Below are 18,475 nucleotides of genomic sequence, written 5' to 3' on the forward strand. Positions count from 1 at the left end.
CGTTGATAAAGTTTTCACTATGACACGCTAGAATGAACTTTGTAGAATGAGATTCAAGGAACACACGTCTAGTAGAATACAGTTCTAGACTAGATATGATGCTTAGACAAGTATGTCTTAGAAAATCACACAGTCAGGACATTTACTTTGAACCTGACTTAGTTTTGAATAGTGTATTCATTACAAGAAGAGGTTCTTATTTATAGAACTTCGACTTCTTAAGTTGATTAGCCCTCATAACAGGAACTGCTCACTGGAGACCTGTAGGTAGAGTGACAATCTCTATGAGGGAATCCTTGCACCAAGTCGACTGCAAGTTATAGTTTAGAAACTATTTCAAGGACCTGAGCAGCGGAAGGCCTGTTGTCGGGGTCAGCTTGCAGGAGGAAAGTCACCATCCTTCTGGAAAAGAAAACATGAAAATGAAGAGATAATTTTGAACAACTAACATAAAAAATAAATAAATAAATACAAAAAAAAATCAAAGTTGACATCAATGTATCAAATGTTTACTTGTATATGTAAGGCACGCCCAAGCTGGTTCTTATGATGTCCAGAAAGTCCACTTTTGAAGGTCTTGTTTTCATCACTATAGTCCAACAGGTCATTCCAAAGGCGTACATGTCCACCTGGAGAAAGGATTACCAATAACTATTGAATTTATGGTTCTAAATATGAATCTTCAAAATAATGTAAATCTATAATAAAACTAATCGTATTTTTAACAAAACAATTATGTGGCTTATATTTTAAATACTGGCGGACTTATTTTATTAGAAATATGTTCAAATATGTATTACATATAATAGCTTCTTTAATAGTTCAACCATTCTTCTAAATGATATTTGTGTTTGCTAAATGCCTGAGGGACACAAAAACTTTCTCACAGATATCCCCCTTCCTCTCCCCCTAACAGGTCCACAAAAGAGATTGGACTATGGCGCACTGAGCATGCCATAAGCAGGAGAGATTCGCACTATTAAAACAAAATATGAGCACATTTTAAATGCAATACCTTGAAAGGATTGACTCTTTCATCAGAGTATGTTTCTGGGGCTCTGTAATACTCGGTTCCGAGCTCTACAAAGATTTCTACGTGCTTGTTTGGAAGAACTCGAGAGAAGCCAAAGTCTGAGAGAAGAATGTTGTCGTCGTCGTCAATCAGGATGTTGTTTGCTTTGATATCAAGATGGACCGTGTTTTTCTCATGGAGGTAGTGTATGGCCTGACACAGCTAAAACATATAGAATGGAAAATAGTCAAACATTTTTGATAAGTTAACAGCTATTAATGGGATTTTTGTTTTATAGTGTTCAAGAATATTATTCAAAAGAAAGAAACAGTTTTAATATTTATTGTGCTTTATTTTTATAGGAATTTTTATCACAGTATTCGAGTGTAGAATCAAAATCGGACAAATGTAAAGAAGATAATCTATTTCATTAAAATGAGATTAGGCCTAATTTATGAAATAGTTCAACATTTTTGAGAGGGTGTCTGTAATTGTTTGGGATTTATTAAAATAAATAAAAATGATGGGGAGGTGGGGGGTGAGTAGATGAGCAGAAGTTGTTTACATGATCCGTAACCATGGTTATACTTAATCAACTCTCGACAGTCGGACGGTTACGACCCCAAGGGGCTGTCGGAGTATCAAAAACGTCGGATTACTAAAGTGTACACGTAACTCAAACCATTTAGTTCAGACTATTTATATTAAAGGTATAAAAGATATTGTCTTAGACTTTGAAAGGTATAAAGAACAGAAGTAGTTCAAAAAAAAATGAATGTAGACAAACAATACATCCGTTTACTCATGCCGTACTAAATCAGCATTTAAGCCTACTTACATTCTGCAACAAGAAAAACAACAACCCGGACCACAATCAAACAAAACAAAAATACAGTCTATATATTAATCTACATGACTTTCGGTTACTTGTTTTTAATTATGCCTTGGAGGACTATAATAAGACTTTAGATTTTATTAAATATGTAAAGATCCATTGGGCTGATGTTGAGTTATTTCTATTGATACACCTTTTGTCTTGTTGTTTGGGAATATGATGTGAAGAGCCTCTTTGTGTTAGTGAGGTTGAGAATATACTTGGGAAAATTCTAAGGGCTTAAATGTAGGTTAGCTAGACAAGTTCTACATGTTTTGCAAAGCAAAATTAAATTATAGAAGAAATCTAAATTTACAGGTCTTTATTATCTAACTGTATTTAAATGGTTTAGCTGTTTTATTCTTAGTAAGATTTTTTTTTAGTTAACTCTTTATTTCTAATGAAAGAAAACTATTTTATTTTAAGAAATTTCACATTATAAGAGACACCGATACGGTATTTATTTATCAACACCGCATATCAATAGAGAAAAAGAACGAAAGAATTTCTAAGTTATAGTCACTTTGTACTACTATTTTTTTGTACTATGTTTTGTATAGATCAAGATAAGCCTAAAAGATAATCGTTTAACCTACGTAATATTATAAAAAATAAAGCAAAGTCCCCCATTCAGACCTTACGATCTATGGGGCAGATGATGTCAAGGTCATTTGTTTCTGTGTCCCACGGTTAACGAGGGTGTCATGTGGTCAGCACAACGACCAACCACCTATATTTTTCCCTAACTAATGTCAGGTACACATTAGATATGGGTACAGTGGTTATGCCAAGGTTGTCAATTGTAGTCAGACTGAATTTCCATTTGATTGGAGCAATATAACTTATCTTATGTTAAATTTAGAGGCGCCAAAGGATAGCGTACTTAAAAATCCCAGTCTTCATTAGGATTCGAGCCCCTAAACCCCGGTTCGAAAGCCATGCGCATTACAGCTCAGCCACCGCCCATCAAATTATAATATATAGAGCGATAAGAAACTTAATACAAAAGAAGTATGATTATTTTAGTGATTAGAATAGCTGTTCAATTAAACGGCTTAACTTTGTAATTAAATAATAATTACAGGGTTTGGTGAATTCAAAATAGAAGAGCTCTATAAAATTGGCTAAATTGTACTCGCTTATCTTTGTATTGACTCTTACAATTAATTTGAGTTGAGAATTCTTTTTTCCTTACATATTCTATGAGTTTTGTAAATCTATTATTAAAATGAAGACTAAACATTGTTTGTAAATGTGAATGTAACTGATAGAGAAACAATTCACTACAAACATACGAAGAGTTTGTACCAATACAGTACGGGCTATATATGCTAGACTAGTTTGACCTAGTGACACGTGTAGGACGTAATCATCTTCTTTTTCGAAGTATCGTCTGTATTTTAAGGGTAATTAAATAAAATCTCAAAAACTAAGCAACACATTAGCAGTACTTTGTCTAATATGTATTTTACCCCAGATATGTGTATTTTTTATGTTCTAAACTTATAACTTATGTGTTCAATTGTACGTAGGCTTAAAGTTAAGTAAAACATTTGCCCTTTTTATATATTTTTTGTTGTAAAATTAACAGTTACAATATCATATTTGTAATTAATAAATATTGAAATTTATTAGATCTTAAACTAATTTGTATTTATATCCTTTTGTAGGTGTCGCTAATATGCTGGCTGACTAGTTAATGCTTAATAGGAAATAGTTTTATATTAGGTTATCAGACTAGGTCACAGACCATAGACCTACCAGTATTAATAAATGCTGTATAAAACCTGATCTAGATCTAGACTAGTAGAGTTTAAATCTTAAAAAGATATTTTACGCCTTGCATACGTATTTATACTTGCATAAATTTAGCCCATTTAATGGACACTTGATTTAAAGAAACAAATGTTCCAAAATAGATGTATTTTATAAAATGATTTTTTTTCAACTTCAATAAAATTGATATATTTTAAAGGTCACTTTACAATCATTTTTTTTTTTTGCAGTAATTTTAATGTAAAAATGTTTATAATTTAAATGTTACGACTTATAAATGTTTAATCGACATAATAAAATAAAATTAAGTAGCCTACAAAGTTATTTAAAACACTTTGGCTTACCTGTCTTATATATTTCAACTGCTGACTTGGGAGTAGAGTTGTAATGGCATCTGCAACTGCACCACGCTCACACGCTGGCATCACCAGTGCCAAACAATCTGGTGCTTGTACCGAATAGAGAAGAGGCATGATGCTGCAGTGGTGGAGACCTTTCATGACCTGGACCTCCTTACAGAACATTCTCTTTGTTTCCTCATCCTGCTTTCTGGCGTCTTCATCCGCTTCATCTTCACTTAAAGAAAACATTTTGAGTGCCAGCTTTTCTTTCGGGTCGTCTTTCGAGACGGCTAGAACGACTTTTCCATAGGCGCCAACTCCCAGCACTGCTACTTCGGAGAGATTCAATTCTTCAAAGATGTCTTTCTCAAGAACATCGTCAATCAAAGAACTCATGTTGGCAGTCATAATCGGATGTCTCGACAGATCGCTTTTCCTTATCAACAGAAAGCTAAAGTTTAGAGCAACAAAGCTTCTACTCACAAAGAGATAGCACACACACACACTTACAAATTCACAACTGAAGACAACTAGTAAATCCGAGGAAATAAAACACTAAGTCTTATTTGAATATGTAACACAGAATTGAGCGAGCAGAGATTTAATATAAACATTGACACTGTAGGTGCAACTGGTCAGTTTATATAAGGTCCACTTCTCATCATGACGTCAGTAATTTTCTGACCAATAGCTGAATAGCCCGACAATTTTTATTGAATGACCAGTAAAAAAGCGACTCTAAACCTATCCCTAATTTCTCCACAAGTATATCATCATTGGCTAATCACTCACCGTCACGGTTGATTTCTCATGCGTGGTACCGCCGTCTTTAGGTCATCGATGACACCGACGTTGACCAGCTTGTCGTCGGGTCATCAAAGCTTCTGGCTTTGTTCTAGTCCGTGTCACTTAAACAAACAATGATAGTGGTAGATCCAAGGTGTCGCTCAAAATTGTTGGTTTTACTTGGGAGTGACCATGCCAGTCTTATCTCAAGTGGTAGTGTCATAACACAAACTAAAGACAAGAATGAAAGAACTGGACAATACATTGGAAAAATAGGATGGACAATTAATTGTAGTCTTTTTTTTTATTTCGTTACAACGCAAAGTCGTTGTACTGATAATTGCATTTTTTTTTGTAGTTTATAAAAAAAAAATAAAGATCAATTTTCTAAGAATTTTGTTGCAAATTTTTGTTTTTACTCTAGTTTATTATATTGAATATTTATTAGATTAATGTATTTTAATGATTTACTTCTTTCTTTTTTCCTAAGAGTTTTTACTCTTAAAGCTCTATTTCTGATGAAAAAAAACTACTTTATTTAAGAAATTTCATAATATTTATTAAGACTAGAGATTGATTTAAACTATATATACTTATTATATAAGATAAGATAAGACATATAAGTGAAATAAAACGAATGCATTTGTATTTTAACTCTGAGTTTAAAAAAATCAAATTTGCAAACATCACTATGTAAAACTATACGTTTTTTTTTTAAATTTAAGCACATCAGCCTCTTAAACCAAATCATTTTTTTTTAATTTTTTGTTTTGTTTTTTTACAAAGCTTATACTAAATCCCTCTGTCTGTCTGGTACACATGTGTACACATAATTTCTCCCACACACAATCTCGGATCAAGTTCAAATATTTTGCACAATTGTTTCTTGTACCTGACACGACAAGAGCAAAAGAACAACTAACCAATTAGTTAATTCAATTTTAATAAGCACTGAATGGTGAATGGTACATTGGCTTGGGGAGGCTTGAGCCCTCGAGGTCGATTGCCAATCATACAAGTTTTACTAATACGTCAAAGCTATCATGGTAACCTTTACTCAACCCTCTTTCTTTATACATTCCACGTTTTACCAACTGGTCCAAACAAAAGATGGATCATGGAGAAAGCTAAAAGCATTAAAATGCGCTAAGCAAAAACATTTGTAAAAAAACAAAATGTTTCTAATCGCTTAAATTAATTATTGTTAGTCTATATTGTCACTCTATATCAATTACAAATTTAATTACTTGGCTGATCTAAATTAACATATTAAAAACATAATATAAGCCCCCCCCCCCTTTTTTTATAGTTTTTTTTTTTAATATGGTTTTAAACTCATTCACCTATATAACATTCTTCAATAGTTGTTGTATTCGCCATAAACGTTTTATATAATATGTAATATACAATGAAATAGTCTTGGTTTATTATTTCAGGGAAGTGAACCAGTCTAGAACAAAAAAAAAAAAAAAAAAAAGATGACAGTCCAGACGTAGGGATAGGGGACAGGAAGACGACCTTTGCCTAACCCCACCTCCTTTCCTGACTTAAAAAAAAAACATAAGTAAAACACAATAAGTAACATTTTTTTTTACTAAGCTTATTTCAACTCAGACAGTCTGTCTCTCAGGTACAAGGCTTGTTCACGCTATTTCTCCGACTCCCAATCTCGGATTTAGCTGAAATTTGCACAATTATTTCTTTTACCTTACAACTGAAGAATTAATTTTAAAAAAATTAGTTAATTAACCATTGTTAATTAATTATTTAGTTTGATATCTCGAACAAGGGAAAAAAATTGTACTTGATTAAAGTGGAGGAAGAAGCTGAATTAGGTCCCTATATAGGTCGCCGCATTAAAATAAGCTTGTAACAAACAATAGATAACTAAACAATCTTTTTTTATTTCCATAGTTACCTTACTAACGATAACAGTCATTTCATTCCAGATGATTTTTATCCCCGGTCACTTTATCCCCGGTCATTTCATCCACAGTTAAATTTTTTTCTTAGTCATTGTGTAATTGTGCTGTTAAGGGTTTGCCTTTAAGCACTCATTTAATCTAGTAAATAAATATGCAAATTTAGACAACTGTTTTATATTTTGGATATAACCTCAAAGTGTTTATAGTGTTTATAGTGTTTATAGTGTTCCCCTTCTCTCTTTATGCTACTCTATAATTAAAAGAATATATTTCAATATGAAGATACATTGTAATGCGGGGTTTGTATTTAGTTATATTTCTATAGTTATGTTTATTCTGCGCATATTGCGTGATGTAATGATCAAATGCCAAGGTGTGCTGAAAGTGGGGAAAATCTTTTGAGACATAGAAGTACGATTGGAATAATAATGGCCACGCCGCTCTGAGCGCTTATCTTATCATCAAAGGCCAAGGTGTGGTGGAAGTTGGGAAAATCTTTTGAGAGATAAAAGTACGATTGGAATAATAATGTTCACGCCTCTCTGCGCTCATTGCTTATCATCAAAGACCAAGGTATGGTGAAAGTAGTGGAAGTCTTTTGAGAGAAGAGTACGATTAGACTACTTCTGATCGTGCCGCTGATAGCTTATCTCCTGATAGCCAATCTCACTTTACCATTATTTTTCAATAGTTTTTACTTGAATCTGAGCGTGTCATTTCAAACCCTGATATCACATTATATTTTTTCTAATAAACGCTGACTTCAAGAAACACGCAAAACTGGCCAAGACATTATAAACTATATACATCAATACGACTCAATGGATCGTCTTCTGTACCTACTATTATTTGATGGATTAAAGGATGAAATGACCAGGGGATGAAATGACCGGGGGTGAAATGACCAGGGGATGAAATGACCAGGTGATGAAATGATCAGGGGACGAAATAACCAGGAGATGAAATGACCTGGTGATGAAATGACCAGGGAATGAAGTGATCATGGAAGAAGTGACTGGGGATGAAATGACCGGGGATGAAGTGAATCGGGATGAAAGACCATTGGATAAACTGGCCAGGGATGAAATGACCGGGAACCCTCACATTCCTAGTATTCAATATGTAAGCTTGAGGAGCTCGAGCCATAAGTTCGAGTTCAGGTCGTCCTTATAACTGCTTTTTAAAAGCGAATACGGTCAAAATGATATCAAAGTTAATATTGGGGAATGAGGTAAATAAATAAAAACACTTCAAATGTATTGAAGAGGATGCAGTAATCAAATTTTAAAAAAACGCTAAGTTTTAGATTACATTTTCTAAAATGGGAAATAGGATTTTAATCAATTTTAGCGGCCCCCGAAAGGGGAAAAGACGCTATTAGTTTTGTGTGGAATGTCTCGTCAACTAGAAAAGATAGTGAAAATCCGACATCATAATATTTGAGACCATTCAAATTTCTGATGCAACGGCTAATTTTTTTCTTTTGTGAAAGCGAAAAATCTAATTTTTAAAATCAATTATGCAAGCATTTTTTTCATAAAAATGCACCACTTTTACAACTATTCACTGTTAATAATAAGAAACACTGGAGACTCTTTTGTGAAGGTACACGGGGCATACCATATAATTAACACATTTATGAAAACAGTTGTAGATTTTTAGTCAAAACATTTTCTATTTTACATTTGTATTGCTAAGTTATGTTATATTAACTACTATATTTATACACAATTTTTGAAAAAAAATTTTTATTTGTTAACAGCGCTCTGGAAATAAAATTATCATTTTTAAATAATCATGTATATATATATATATATATATATATATATATATACTGTTATAAACCTGGTGGTGGCACAGATGGGGGTGGTGTGTGTGTGTGTGTAGTCAGCCAACGCCAATCGCCCCAGGCCAGCGCTAGATAAGCGGTCGAGCGTGACGAGTTACGACGGTCAGCCGAGACGAGTTTCAACATGACGGTTCGGGAAGGATCGGCGTCGTGAACACAGCTCAGGAGCGTCACGAGAATTGTAGTCATCTGACCACACAGAATGGTCGAGCGACGTTCTGTCCGGTTCTAGAAGGCCAGTAGGGACCCTATATAAAGAGCGAAGGTATCAGAGACGAGTCAGTCACAACTTCCCGATCTACAGTTCGTTACAACGGCTCAGTACAAGTCCGAGACGAGACAGAGAGAGACCAGTGCAAGAGTTGATACGGCGGAGAGATATTTGTACAGTCTTGTGTTACGTGCTGCCAATTGTACAGTGTTGGCTGTTATTTATTGACATTAAACTATTACGTTACTTTGAAGCCCAGAGTTGTCAAGTTCTTTAAGTTGGTGTTGTCGTTTGTTGCCATTTGCAGCGAGCCTGGATAGAAAGATTCGTAACTACTGGTGTCAGAAGCATAATGGGTATCTCTTGGAGGGACCATGTCTCCAATCAGGAAGTTTTGAGATTGGCCAATATGAACAGCATGTATGCTCTCCTGACACAAAGAAGATTACGCTGGCTCGGACATGTCACCCGCAAGCCAGATGGTAGAATCCCGAAAGATATCTTATATGCTGAGCTTGTGGAAGGAGTTAGACCCAAGGGCCGCCCAAGACTAACATATAGAGATGTCTGCAAGCGAGACATGAGAGCCTCAGGCATCAGCGAAAGTATGTGGGAAAACATAGCCAACGTCCGGAGTGCATGGATACAGACTGTGCGTGCTGGGACAACCCTTGCTGAGAACAAAAGAATTGAAGCGGCTTTAATTAAGAGGAAAAAAAAGAAAGCTGCCCTGTCTGCTAGCCCTAAATCAGAGGCATACACATGTACGAATTGTGAGTCGATACTTTGACCTAATTCGACAAGTTTCTAGAAGCCCAGGTCAAATCAGAGATGACCAGAGTAAACAAGTTAATTAAATAGCATACGTCAGCTTCTAGAAAGTCACAGTTAATAAAAATAATTAGGGGAGAAGTTTTTATGATTCTGGAAAAGACGATTGAGAAAAGTATAAATTAGGGGAAAGATAGTTAGTCGGGGTCCTCGCATTGTAACGATTTTTGAAAGAAACGGTCTTACGTTTAAACGTTTGCGGGTCCAGTTGTTGAAGTTACTTTTAATGAATGAGTATCATAAAGTTATTTCACTAATTATTTATATCAGTTAAAGCATTAGAAAGGTTCATTTTTAAGAAGATATTCAAGTAAAGTTAATGAATTGAGAAGGTACTAATATGTGTAATTTGAATGAGTTTATTAAAGGAGTTAAAACAGAACACAGTTGTTTATTTATTTATTATTTTTGATTTTCAAATTATTCATATAATCTCCAGCGTGTGATGATTCTGTTTGATCGATAATTAATATAATAAGCATTGCCAAGAAATTAATAAACAGAAATTGTCACAATTGGTAATAAAAATCAGCTTGCCCAAACTACTGCTTAATATGTCTATTACGAACCATTCTTTGACGACCTAAACCAAAGATTTGAAGACATCCTTCACTTGGATATACTCAACTAGGTATTCAAACCTTTAGTGTTCTGACAAACTCAGATCCCAATCACAGATGAATACATACTAATACAGGAGCAGCTTATTTAACTATCCCGTGAGACACTTAGTGCAGAGAGCACCATATTTAAACGGACTTTGAACGCGACATTTAGTGACGACACAGATTAGTGGGTTTTAGTTTATTTATCTTATCTTATCTCTTACAATACAGACGATAGACTGTTATTAGTAAGTTGGTGTTAGCAATTCAAGGTGACAACATTTTATTACGGACTCGACTAACGGGATTAGAACTTGAGCCTTCTTTTTAGGTGGCCAAGCAGTAGCCAAGCGGGTTTGGACTCTCAGTCAAATCTCCCACACTACATTCACTACAGCCACATCTGTCAACCAGTGTCTGTTGCCGAGTAGCAGATGTCATAATAATAGCTGCGTCATCCTCGTAGAACAGTTTTCTAAATGAACACCTTTCAAATTTAGGTTTCGGCCTAATTTCACGCTTTGACAAAGTAATAAATGTACCGAGAAATTAAATAGAGCCTTATCAGCGCCAATCTTATAAAATACAGAGAAATTGAATAGAGCCTTATCAGCACCAATGTTATAAAATACAGAGAAATTAAATAGAGCCTTATCAGCACCAATCTTATAAAATACAGAGAAATTAAATAGAGCCTTATCAGCACAAATCTTATAAAATACAGAGAAATTAAATAGAGCCTTATCAGCACCAATCTTATAAAATACAGAGAAATTAAATAGAGCCTTATTAGCACCAATCTTATCTTATAAAATACAGACGTTACTTGCGTTACGTCAAACGCGTGTTCCTAAGTAAATCTAGTCATGCATGTTAACCAATGAATTAAATTCTGACAAATCATTGGTTTTCCTGGCTGGCTCAGGCAACCCATTCCATGCTCTAATAGCACTAAAGTAGTAGCATTTATACAAATGTGTCCTAGCATTCGACAAATGTGATGGGCCTTTATCTTTGTGTCTTTCTGAGTATTTTAATAACTTTTGTTTTTCAAAATAATGGTTCTGTGTTTTATGCATAATGGCTACTTTTCTTTTGAGTCTTCTATCAGGACGTTTTTCTAAATTTAGTGATTTTACTAAATGTGTTCCTCTAGTCAAATGTGAATATTTGTATTTTATGAATCTCACTGCTCTATTTAGTTTATTTCAGAAGCGATATCAAGCAGATAGATCAACATAGACATATACTGCTAAAAAAAAACCAGCACACGCATGCACAGTACCGTAGTTAGACTTGACAAGTATATTTGAATTATAGGGCTCTTTTATAAGTCCATTTTATTTTATATGTCAGTGCTAAATATTTTTTGGGAACCTGAAAAGAAAAAAAGTCAGCCATCACACGTAATCACGGTATGGATTTTGTTTTCAAATTTCGTGCTGCATAGCATTAAGGCAGGGGTTCTCAACCTATGTGTCGCGACCCCCTTGGGGGTCGATTGACCATTTGCCAGGGGTCGCCTAAGACCATCGAAAATATGGACAACGAACTTAAAAGGTTGAGAACCAATGCATTAAGGTCACCAATATTCGGTATTCAATATATTTTCTATATTTTGTTTTAGCACTATCACACTAAAGTTTTTTAAGTTCTTTCGATATATTAAAGAAGTTTATATCAACTAACTCACTGTCTGTCTGTCTATCTGTCTGGTACAAATTTTGAATACGTTACTTCTCCCACTTCCCATTCTCGGATCAAGTTGTTCATTATTCATTGTTTTTAACAAAACTTGAATCAATAAAAAATTTACCAGTTAGTTCATAAATTAGAGGTAATTAATTAATTTTGTTTGAAATCAAAAATGGAAATAAATCTTACAGTATTGGGAGATAGGCTGCAAGTGCGGAAATATTTCTCTTATATAGATTTTTTAAAAAGTATTTATTTAATATTTCTTAATTAATTTATTTGCTGCAATGATTTTTTAATTTAGCGTCATTATCATTGTTTAGAATTAAACATTTGTATTGAAAAATAAGTTTTAAAATGTGTTTATTAGCCTTGACATACTAATATTTTTTTTTAAAGTCCAGACTAGATCGAAGTTTACTGTTAAAATTCCTCACTCTGTCTGGGTATTGAAATTCCCAGTAAGTATATATTTACAGTAATACGTATGGTTGAAGAGTAACTATATAAATAGGAATAGATCACTATGTGTAAATATATCTAAAGAAATTAAAGTTCGTTGGTTTGTCAGTTTGGAAGAAAGGGCAACATATTGTACAACTCAAAGGGACAAAAATTGTCTCTGCCAGTTTCCAATGTCTTAAGACTTTCAAAATTTTTTTTTTTTCTGCATGTTTTTCACAACAAAAAAATGTATTAAACAAAAAAAACTAATTCTAGATATTATAAAGAAATAACACTCAAGTTGGAAAATTCCAATTTTATTACAGTATTTTCAAGAAAAAAATATATGTAAAAAATACAGATATTTATCTCCATTTCATTAGAGTTAACAATCTATGCTTAGCTGACATAAATCACCTACGACATTAACCAGTAAAACTAACTGTATTTAGCAACGAAATTTAATTTTAAAATTAAAAAGTTTAAATATAAGGGGAGGAGGGGTGCAAAGTGGCTGAGCAGTAATCTCGTCAAGACTGGAATTTTTAATTTGGGGATTATAGGTACCTGACATTAGTTGGGGATAGCAAATTTATAGTACTTGCCACCTGACACCCTCGTTACTGCTGTTAGACATAGAATCAGATGACATTTATAAAACCTGCCATGTAAATCCTAAGGGCTAAAAGGTGAACTAAACTTAAACATAGCAAAAACATTAAAAGGTCAGATCAAAAAAAAATTTAACATTTGCCTTTTTTTTTCTACATTTTATCTCCGTCTTTTTCGTAATGCAATACTATTTCAATCAAGAAATGCATTATTAAAATATTGTTTCTGTACCTGGAATTGACTCTTTCAAGGGGACTACACCTCATCGGCATTAAAGTTGTATCTTGGTATAGTGGTTTGTTTTTGAAACCATTCCTATACGACGAATATGCTACATTATGTCTGGCTATAAATAAATTAACTTCGTTGATAAAGTTTTCACTATGACACGCTAGACTGAACTTTGTAGAATGAGATTCAAGGAACACACGTCTAGTAGAATACAGTTCTAGCCTAGATATGATGCTCAGGCAAGTAGTGTTGCACATGTCTAGTAGAATGCAGCTCTAGCCTAGATATGATGCTCAGGCAAGTAAGTCTAAGAAAATCACACAGTCAGGACATCTACTTTGGACCTGACTTAGTTTTGAATAGAAGAGGTTCTTATTTATAAAACTTCGACTTCTTTAGTTGATTAGCCCTCATAACAGGAACTGCTCACTGGAGACCTGTAGGTAGAGTGACAATCTCTAAGAGGGAATCCTTGCACCAAGTCGACTGCAAGCTAAAGTTTACAAACTATTTCAAGGACCTGAGCAGCGGAAGGCCTGTGGTCGGGGTCAGCTTGCATGAGGAAAGTCACCATCCTTCTGGAAAAGAAAACATGAAAATGAAGAGATAATTTTGAACAACTAACATCAAAAATAAATAAATAAATACAAGGAAAAAAAATTTTATGTTGACATCAATGTATCAAATGTTTACCTGTATATGTAAGGCACACCCAAGCTGTTTCTGATGATGTCCAGAAAGTCCACTTTTGAAGGTCTTGTTTTCATCACTATAGTCCAACAGGTCATTCCAAAGGCGTACATGTCCACCTGGAGAAAAGATTACCAAAAACTATTGAATTTATGGTTCTAAATATGAATCTTCAAAATAACAAAACAATTATGTGGCTTATACTTTAAATACTGGCGGACTTATTTTATTAGAAATATGTTCAAATATATATTACAATAATAGCTTCTTTAATAGTTCAACCATTCTTCTAAAGGAGATTTGTGTTTGCTAACTGCCTGAGTGCAACACAAACTTTCTCACAGATATCCCCCATCCTCTCCCCACTAACTGGTCCACAAAAGAGATAGGACTATGGCGCACTGAGCATGTTATAAGAAGGAGATATTCGCAATATAAAAGGAATTTAAAAACAAAATATGAGCACATTCTACATTAATACCTTGAAAGGATTGACTCTTTCATCAGAGTATTGTTCTGGGGCTCTGTAATACTCGGTTCCGAGCTCTACAAAGATTTCCACATGCTTGTTTGGAAGAACTCGAGAGAAGCCAAAGTCTGAGAGAAGAATGTTGTCGTCGTCGTCAATCAGGATGTTGTTTGCTTTGATATCAAGATGGACCGTGTTTTTCTCATGGAGGTAGTGTATGGCCTGACACAGCTAAAACATGTAGAATGGAAAATAGTCAAACATTTTTGATAATTAAACAGCTATTAATGGGATTTTTGTTTTATAGTGTTCAAGAATATTATTCAAAAGAAAGAAACAGTTTAAATATTTATTTTTATAGGAATTTTTATCACAGTATTCGAGTGTAGTCTCAAAATCGGACAAATGTAAAGAAGATAATCTATTTCATTAAAATGAGAGTAGGCCTAATTTATGAAATAGTTCAACATTTTTGAGAGGGTGTCTGTAATTGTTTGGGAGTTTTTAAAATAAATAAAAATGATGAGTAGTTGAGCAGAAGTTGTTTACATGATCCGTAACCATAGTTATACTTAATATAATAAACTCTCGATAGTCTGACGGTTACGAGCCCGAGGGGCTGTTGGAGTATCAAAAACGTCGGATTACTAAAGTGTACACGTAACTCAAACCATTTAGTTCAGACTATTTATATTAAACGTATAAAAGATATTGTCTTAGACTTTGAAAGGTATAAAGAACAGAAGTAGTTCAAAAAAAAATGAATGTAGACAAACAATACATCCGTTTACTCATGCCGTACTAAATCAGCATTTAAGCCTACTTACATTCTGCAACAAGAAAAACAACAACCCGGACCACAATCAAACAAAACAAAAATACAGTCTATATATTAATCTACATGACTTTCGGTTACTTGTTTTTAATTATGCCTTGGAGGACTATAATAAGACTTTAGATTTTATTAAATATGTAAAGATCCATTGGGCTGATGTTGAGTTATTTCTATTGATACACCTTTTGTCTTGTTGTTTGGGAATATGATGTGAAGAGCCTCTTTGTGTTAGTGAGGTTGAGAATATACTTGGGAAAATTCTAAGGGCTTAAATGTAGGTTAGCTAGACAAGTTCTACATGTTTTGCAAAGCAAAATTAAATTATAGAAGAAATCTAAATTTACAGGTCTTTATTATCTAACTGTATTTAAATGGTTTAGCTGTTTTATTCTTAGTAAGATTTTTTTTTAGTTAACTCTTTATTTCTAATGAAAGAAACCTATTTTATTAAGCTCTATGGGGCAGATGATGTGAAGGTCATTTGTTTCTGTGTCTCACGGTTAACGAGGGTGTCGTGTGGTCAGCACAACGACCAACCACCTATAATATTCCCTAACTAATGTCAGGTACACATTAGATATGGGTACAGTGGTTATGTCGAGGTTGTCAATTGTAGTCAGACTGAATTTCCATTTTAATGGATCAATATAACTTATCTTATAATGTTAAATTTAGAGGCGCCAAAGGATAGCGTACTTAAAAATCCCAGTCTTCATTAGGATTCGAACCCCTAAACCCCGGTTCGGAAACCATGCGCATTACTGCTCAGAAGCATGATTATTTTAGTGATTAGAATAGCTGATCAATTAAACAGCTTAACTTTTGTAATTAAATAATAATACAGGGTTGGTGAATTCAAAATAGAAGAACTCTATAATATTGGCTAAATTGTCTGTAAATGTGAATGTAACTGATAGAGAAACAATTCACTACAAACATACGAAGAGTTTGGACCTATACAGTACAGGCTATAATTGCTAGACTAGTTTGACCTAGTGACACGTGTAAGACGTAATCATCTTCTTCTTTTCAAGTATCGTCTGTATTTTAAAGGATAATTAAATAAAATCTCAAAAACTTAAGCAACACATTAGCAGTACTTTGTCTAATATGTTTTTTACCCCAGATATGTGTATTTTTAAGGTTCTAAACGTATAGTTTATGTGTCCAATTGTACGTAGGCATAGCTGCATAAATAAATGTTGGCTTATACTTAAGTAAAACATTTGCCCTTTTTATATATTTATTTTTTAAAAAGTAACAGTTACAATATCATAGTGGAAATTAATAAATATTGAAATTTTTTTAGGTCTTAAACTAGATTCCTATTTATATGCATTTGTAGATGTCGTTAATTTGCTGGCCTACTAGTTAATACTTAATAGTACATAGTTTTATATTAGGTTATCAGACTAGGTCACAGACCATAGACCTATCCAACTATATAAATGCTGTATGAAACCTGATCTAGATCTAGACTAGTAGAGTTTAAATCTTAAAAAGATATTTTACGCCTTGCATACGTATTTATACTTGCATAAATTTAGCCCATTTAATGGACACTTGATATAAAGAAACAAATGTTTCAAAATAGATGTATTTTATAAAATGATTTTTTTTTCAATTTCAATAAAATTAACATATTTTAAAGGTCACTTTACGATCATTTTTTTTTTGCAGTGCGGCTTTCGCTTGTAATTTATGAGTATACTCATTACTTATGAAATGAGAGATGAAATAGGTGTTTAATATCATTCTACAAATTATTTGTGTTTTCAGTCAAAGAAATTTGTAATTTTAATGTAAAAATATTAAGAATTTAAATGTTACGACTTAATAAATGTTATAGCGACATAATAAAATAAAATTCAGTAGCCTACAAAGTTATTTAAAACACTTACCTGTCTTATATATTTAAGCTGCTGACTTGGGAGTAGAGTTGTAATGGCATCTGCAACTGCACCACGCTCGCACGCTGGCATCACCAGTGCCAAACAATCTGGTGCTTGTACCGAATAGAGAAGAGGCATGATGCTGCAGTGGTGGAGACCTTTCATGACCTGGACCTCCTTACAGAACATTCTCTTTGTTTCCTCATCCACCTTTCTGGCGTCTTCATCCGCTGCATCTTCACTTAAAGAAAACATTTTGAGTGCCAGCTTTTCGTTCGGGTCGTCTTTCGAGACGGCCAGAACGACTTTTCCATAGGCGCCGACGCCCAGCACTGCTACTTCGGAGAGATTCAATTCTTCAAAGATGTCTGTCTCAAGAACATCGTCAATCAAAGAACTCATGTTGGCAGCCATATTCGGATGTCTCGACAGATCGCTTTTCCTTATCAACAGAGATTGGAAGACTTTGCAGAAAGCTAAAGTTTAGAGCAACAAAGCTTCTACTCACAAAGAGATAGCACACACTCACACTTACAAATTCACAACTGAAGACAACTAGTAAATCCGAGGAAATTAAACACTAAGTCTTAACTGAATATGTAACACAGAATTGAGCGAGCAGAGATTTAATGAAAACATTGACACTGTAGGTGCAACTGGTCAGTTTATATAAGGTCCACTTCTCATCATGGCGTCAGTAATTTTCTGACCAATAGCTGAATAGCCCGACAATTTTTATTGAATGACCAGTAAAAAAGCGACTCTAAACCTATCCCTAATTTCTCCACAAGTATATCATCATTGGCTAATCACTCACCGTCACGGTTGATTTCTCATGCGTGGTACCGCCGTCTTTAGGTCATCGATGACACCGACGTTGACCAGCTTGTCGTCGGGTCATCAAAGCTTCTGGCTTTGTTCTAGTCCGTGTCAGCCCTGGTTTAAACAAACACTGAAAGTGGTAGATCCAAGGTGTCGGTACAAATTGTTGGTTTTACTTGGGAGTGACCATGCCAGTCTTATCTCAAGTGGTATGTATATATGGCTCCTTTTGTCTCGAAAGGCAATAGATGCGCCCAAGTGAGTCACTGGTTTTGGCTTAATCTTGAGACGGGGCAGAATCTGGTGTGGCTAATCAAGCCAATTCTAGAACGGCAGACTTTGCCACAATTCGTACATTTGTATGCCTCTGATTTAGGGCTAGCAGACAGGGCAGCTTTCTTTTTTTCCCTCTTGATTAAAGCCGCTTCAATTCTTTTGTTCTCAGCAAGGGTTGTCCCAGCACGCACAGTCTGTCTCCATGCACTCCGGTCTTTGGCTATGTTTTCCCACATACTTTCACTGATGCCTGAGGCTCTCATGTCTCGCTTGCAGACATCTCTATATGTTAGTCTTGG

At 34.3% G+C, this 18,475-nt stretch overlaps 2 protein-coding genes across 2 annotated transcripts; both read right to left on the reverse strand.

Moving 5' to 3' along the window:
- Positions 1–317: 317 nt before the first annotated feature.
- On the reverse strand, positions 318–4,411 carry LOC129928562 (probable serine/threonine-protein kinase MARK-A). The gene is made up of 4 exons (XM_056043207.1): positions 4,007–4,411; positions 1,016–1,234; positions 514–629; positions 318–402 (listed from the first exon to the last, which is right to left on the reverse strand). Exons 1-4 carry the CDS (start codon positions 4,409–4,411, stop codon positions 318–320), a joined length of 825 nt encoding a protein of 274 aa, XP_055899182.1.
- Positions 4,412–13,685: 9,274 nt separating this feature from the next.
- LOC129928563 (probable serine/threonine-protein kinase MARK-A) lies at positions 13,686–17,492 on the reverse strand. Its single transcript, XM_056043208.1, has 4 exons — positions 17,088–17,492; positions 14,364–14,582; positions 13,886–14,001; positions 13,686–13,770 (listed from the first exon to the last, which is right to left on the reverse strand). The coding sequence occupies exons 1-4, from the start codon at positions 17,490–17,492 to the stop codon at positions 13,686–13,688; spliced, it is 825 nt and encodes a 274-aa protein (XP_055899183.1).
- Positions 17,493–18,475: the final 983 nt, after the last annotated feature.

Source organism: Biomphalaria glabrata, chromosome 10 (assembly GCF_947242115.1).
Source record: "Biomphalaria glabrata chromosome 10, xgBioGlab47.1, whole genome shotgun sequence".
NCBI classification, from domain to species: domain Eukaryota; kingdom Metazoa; phylum Mollusca; class Gastropoda; family Planorbidae; genus Biomphalaria; species Biomphalaria glabrata.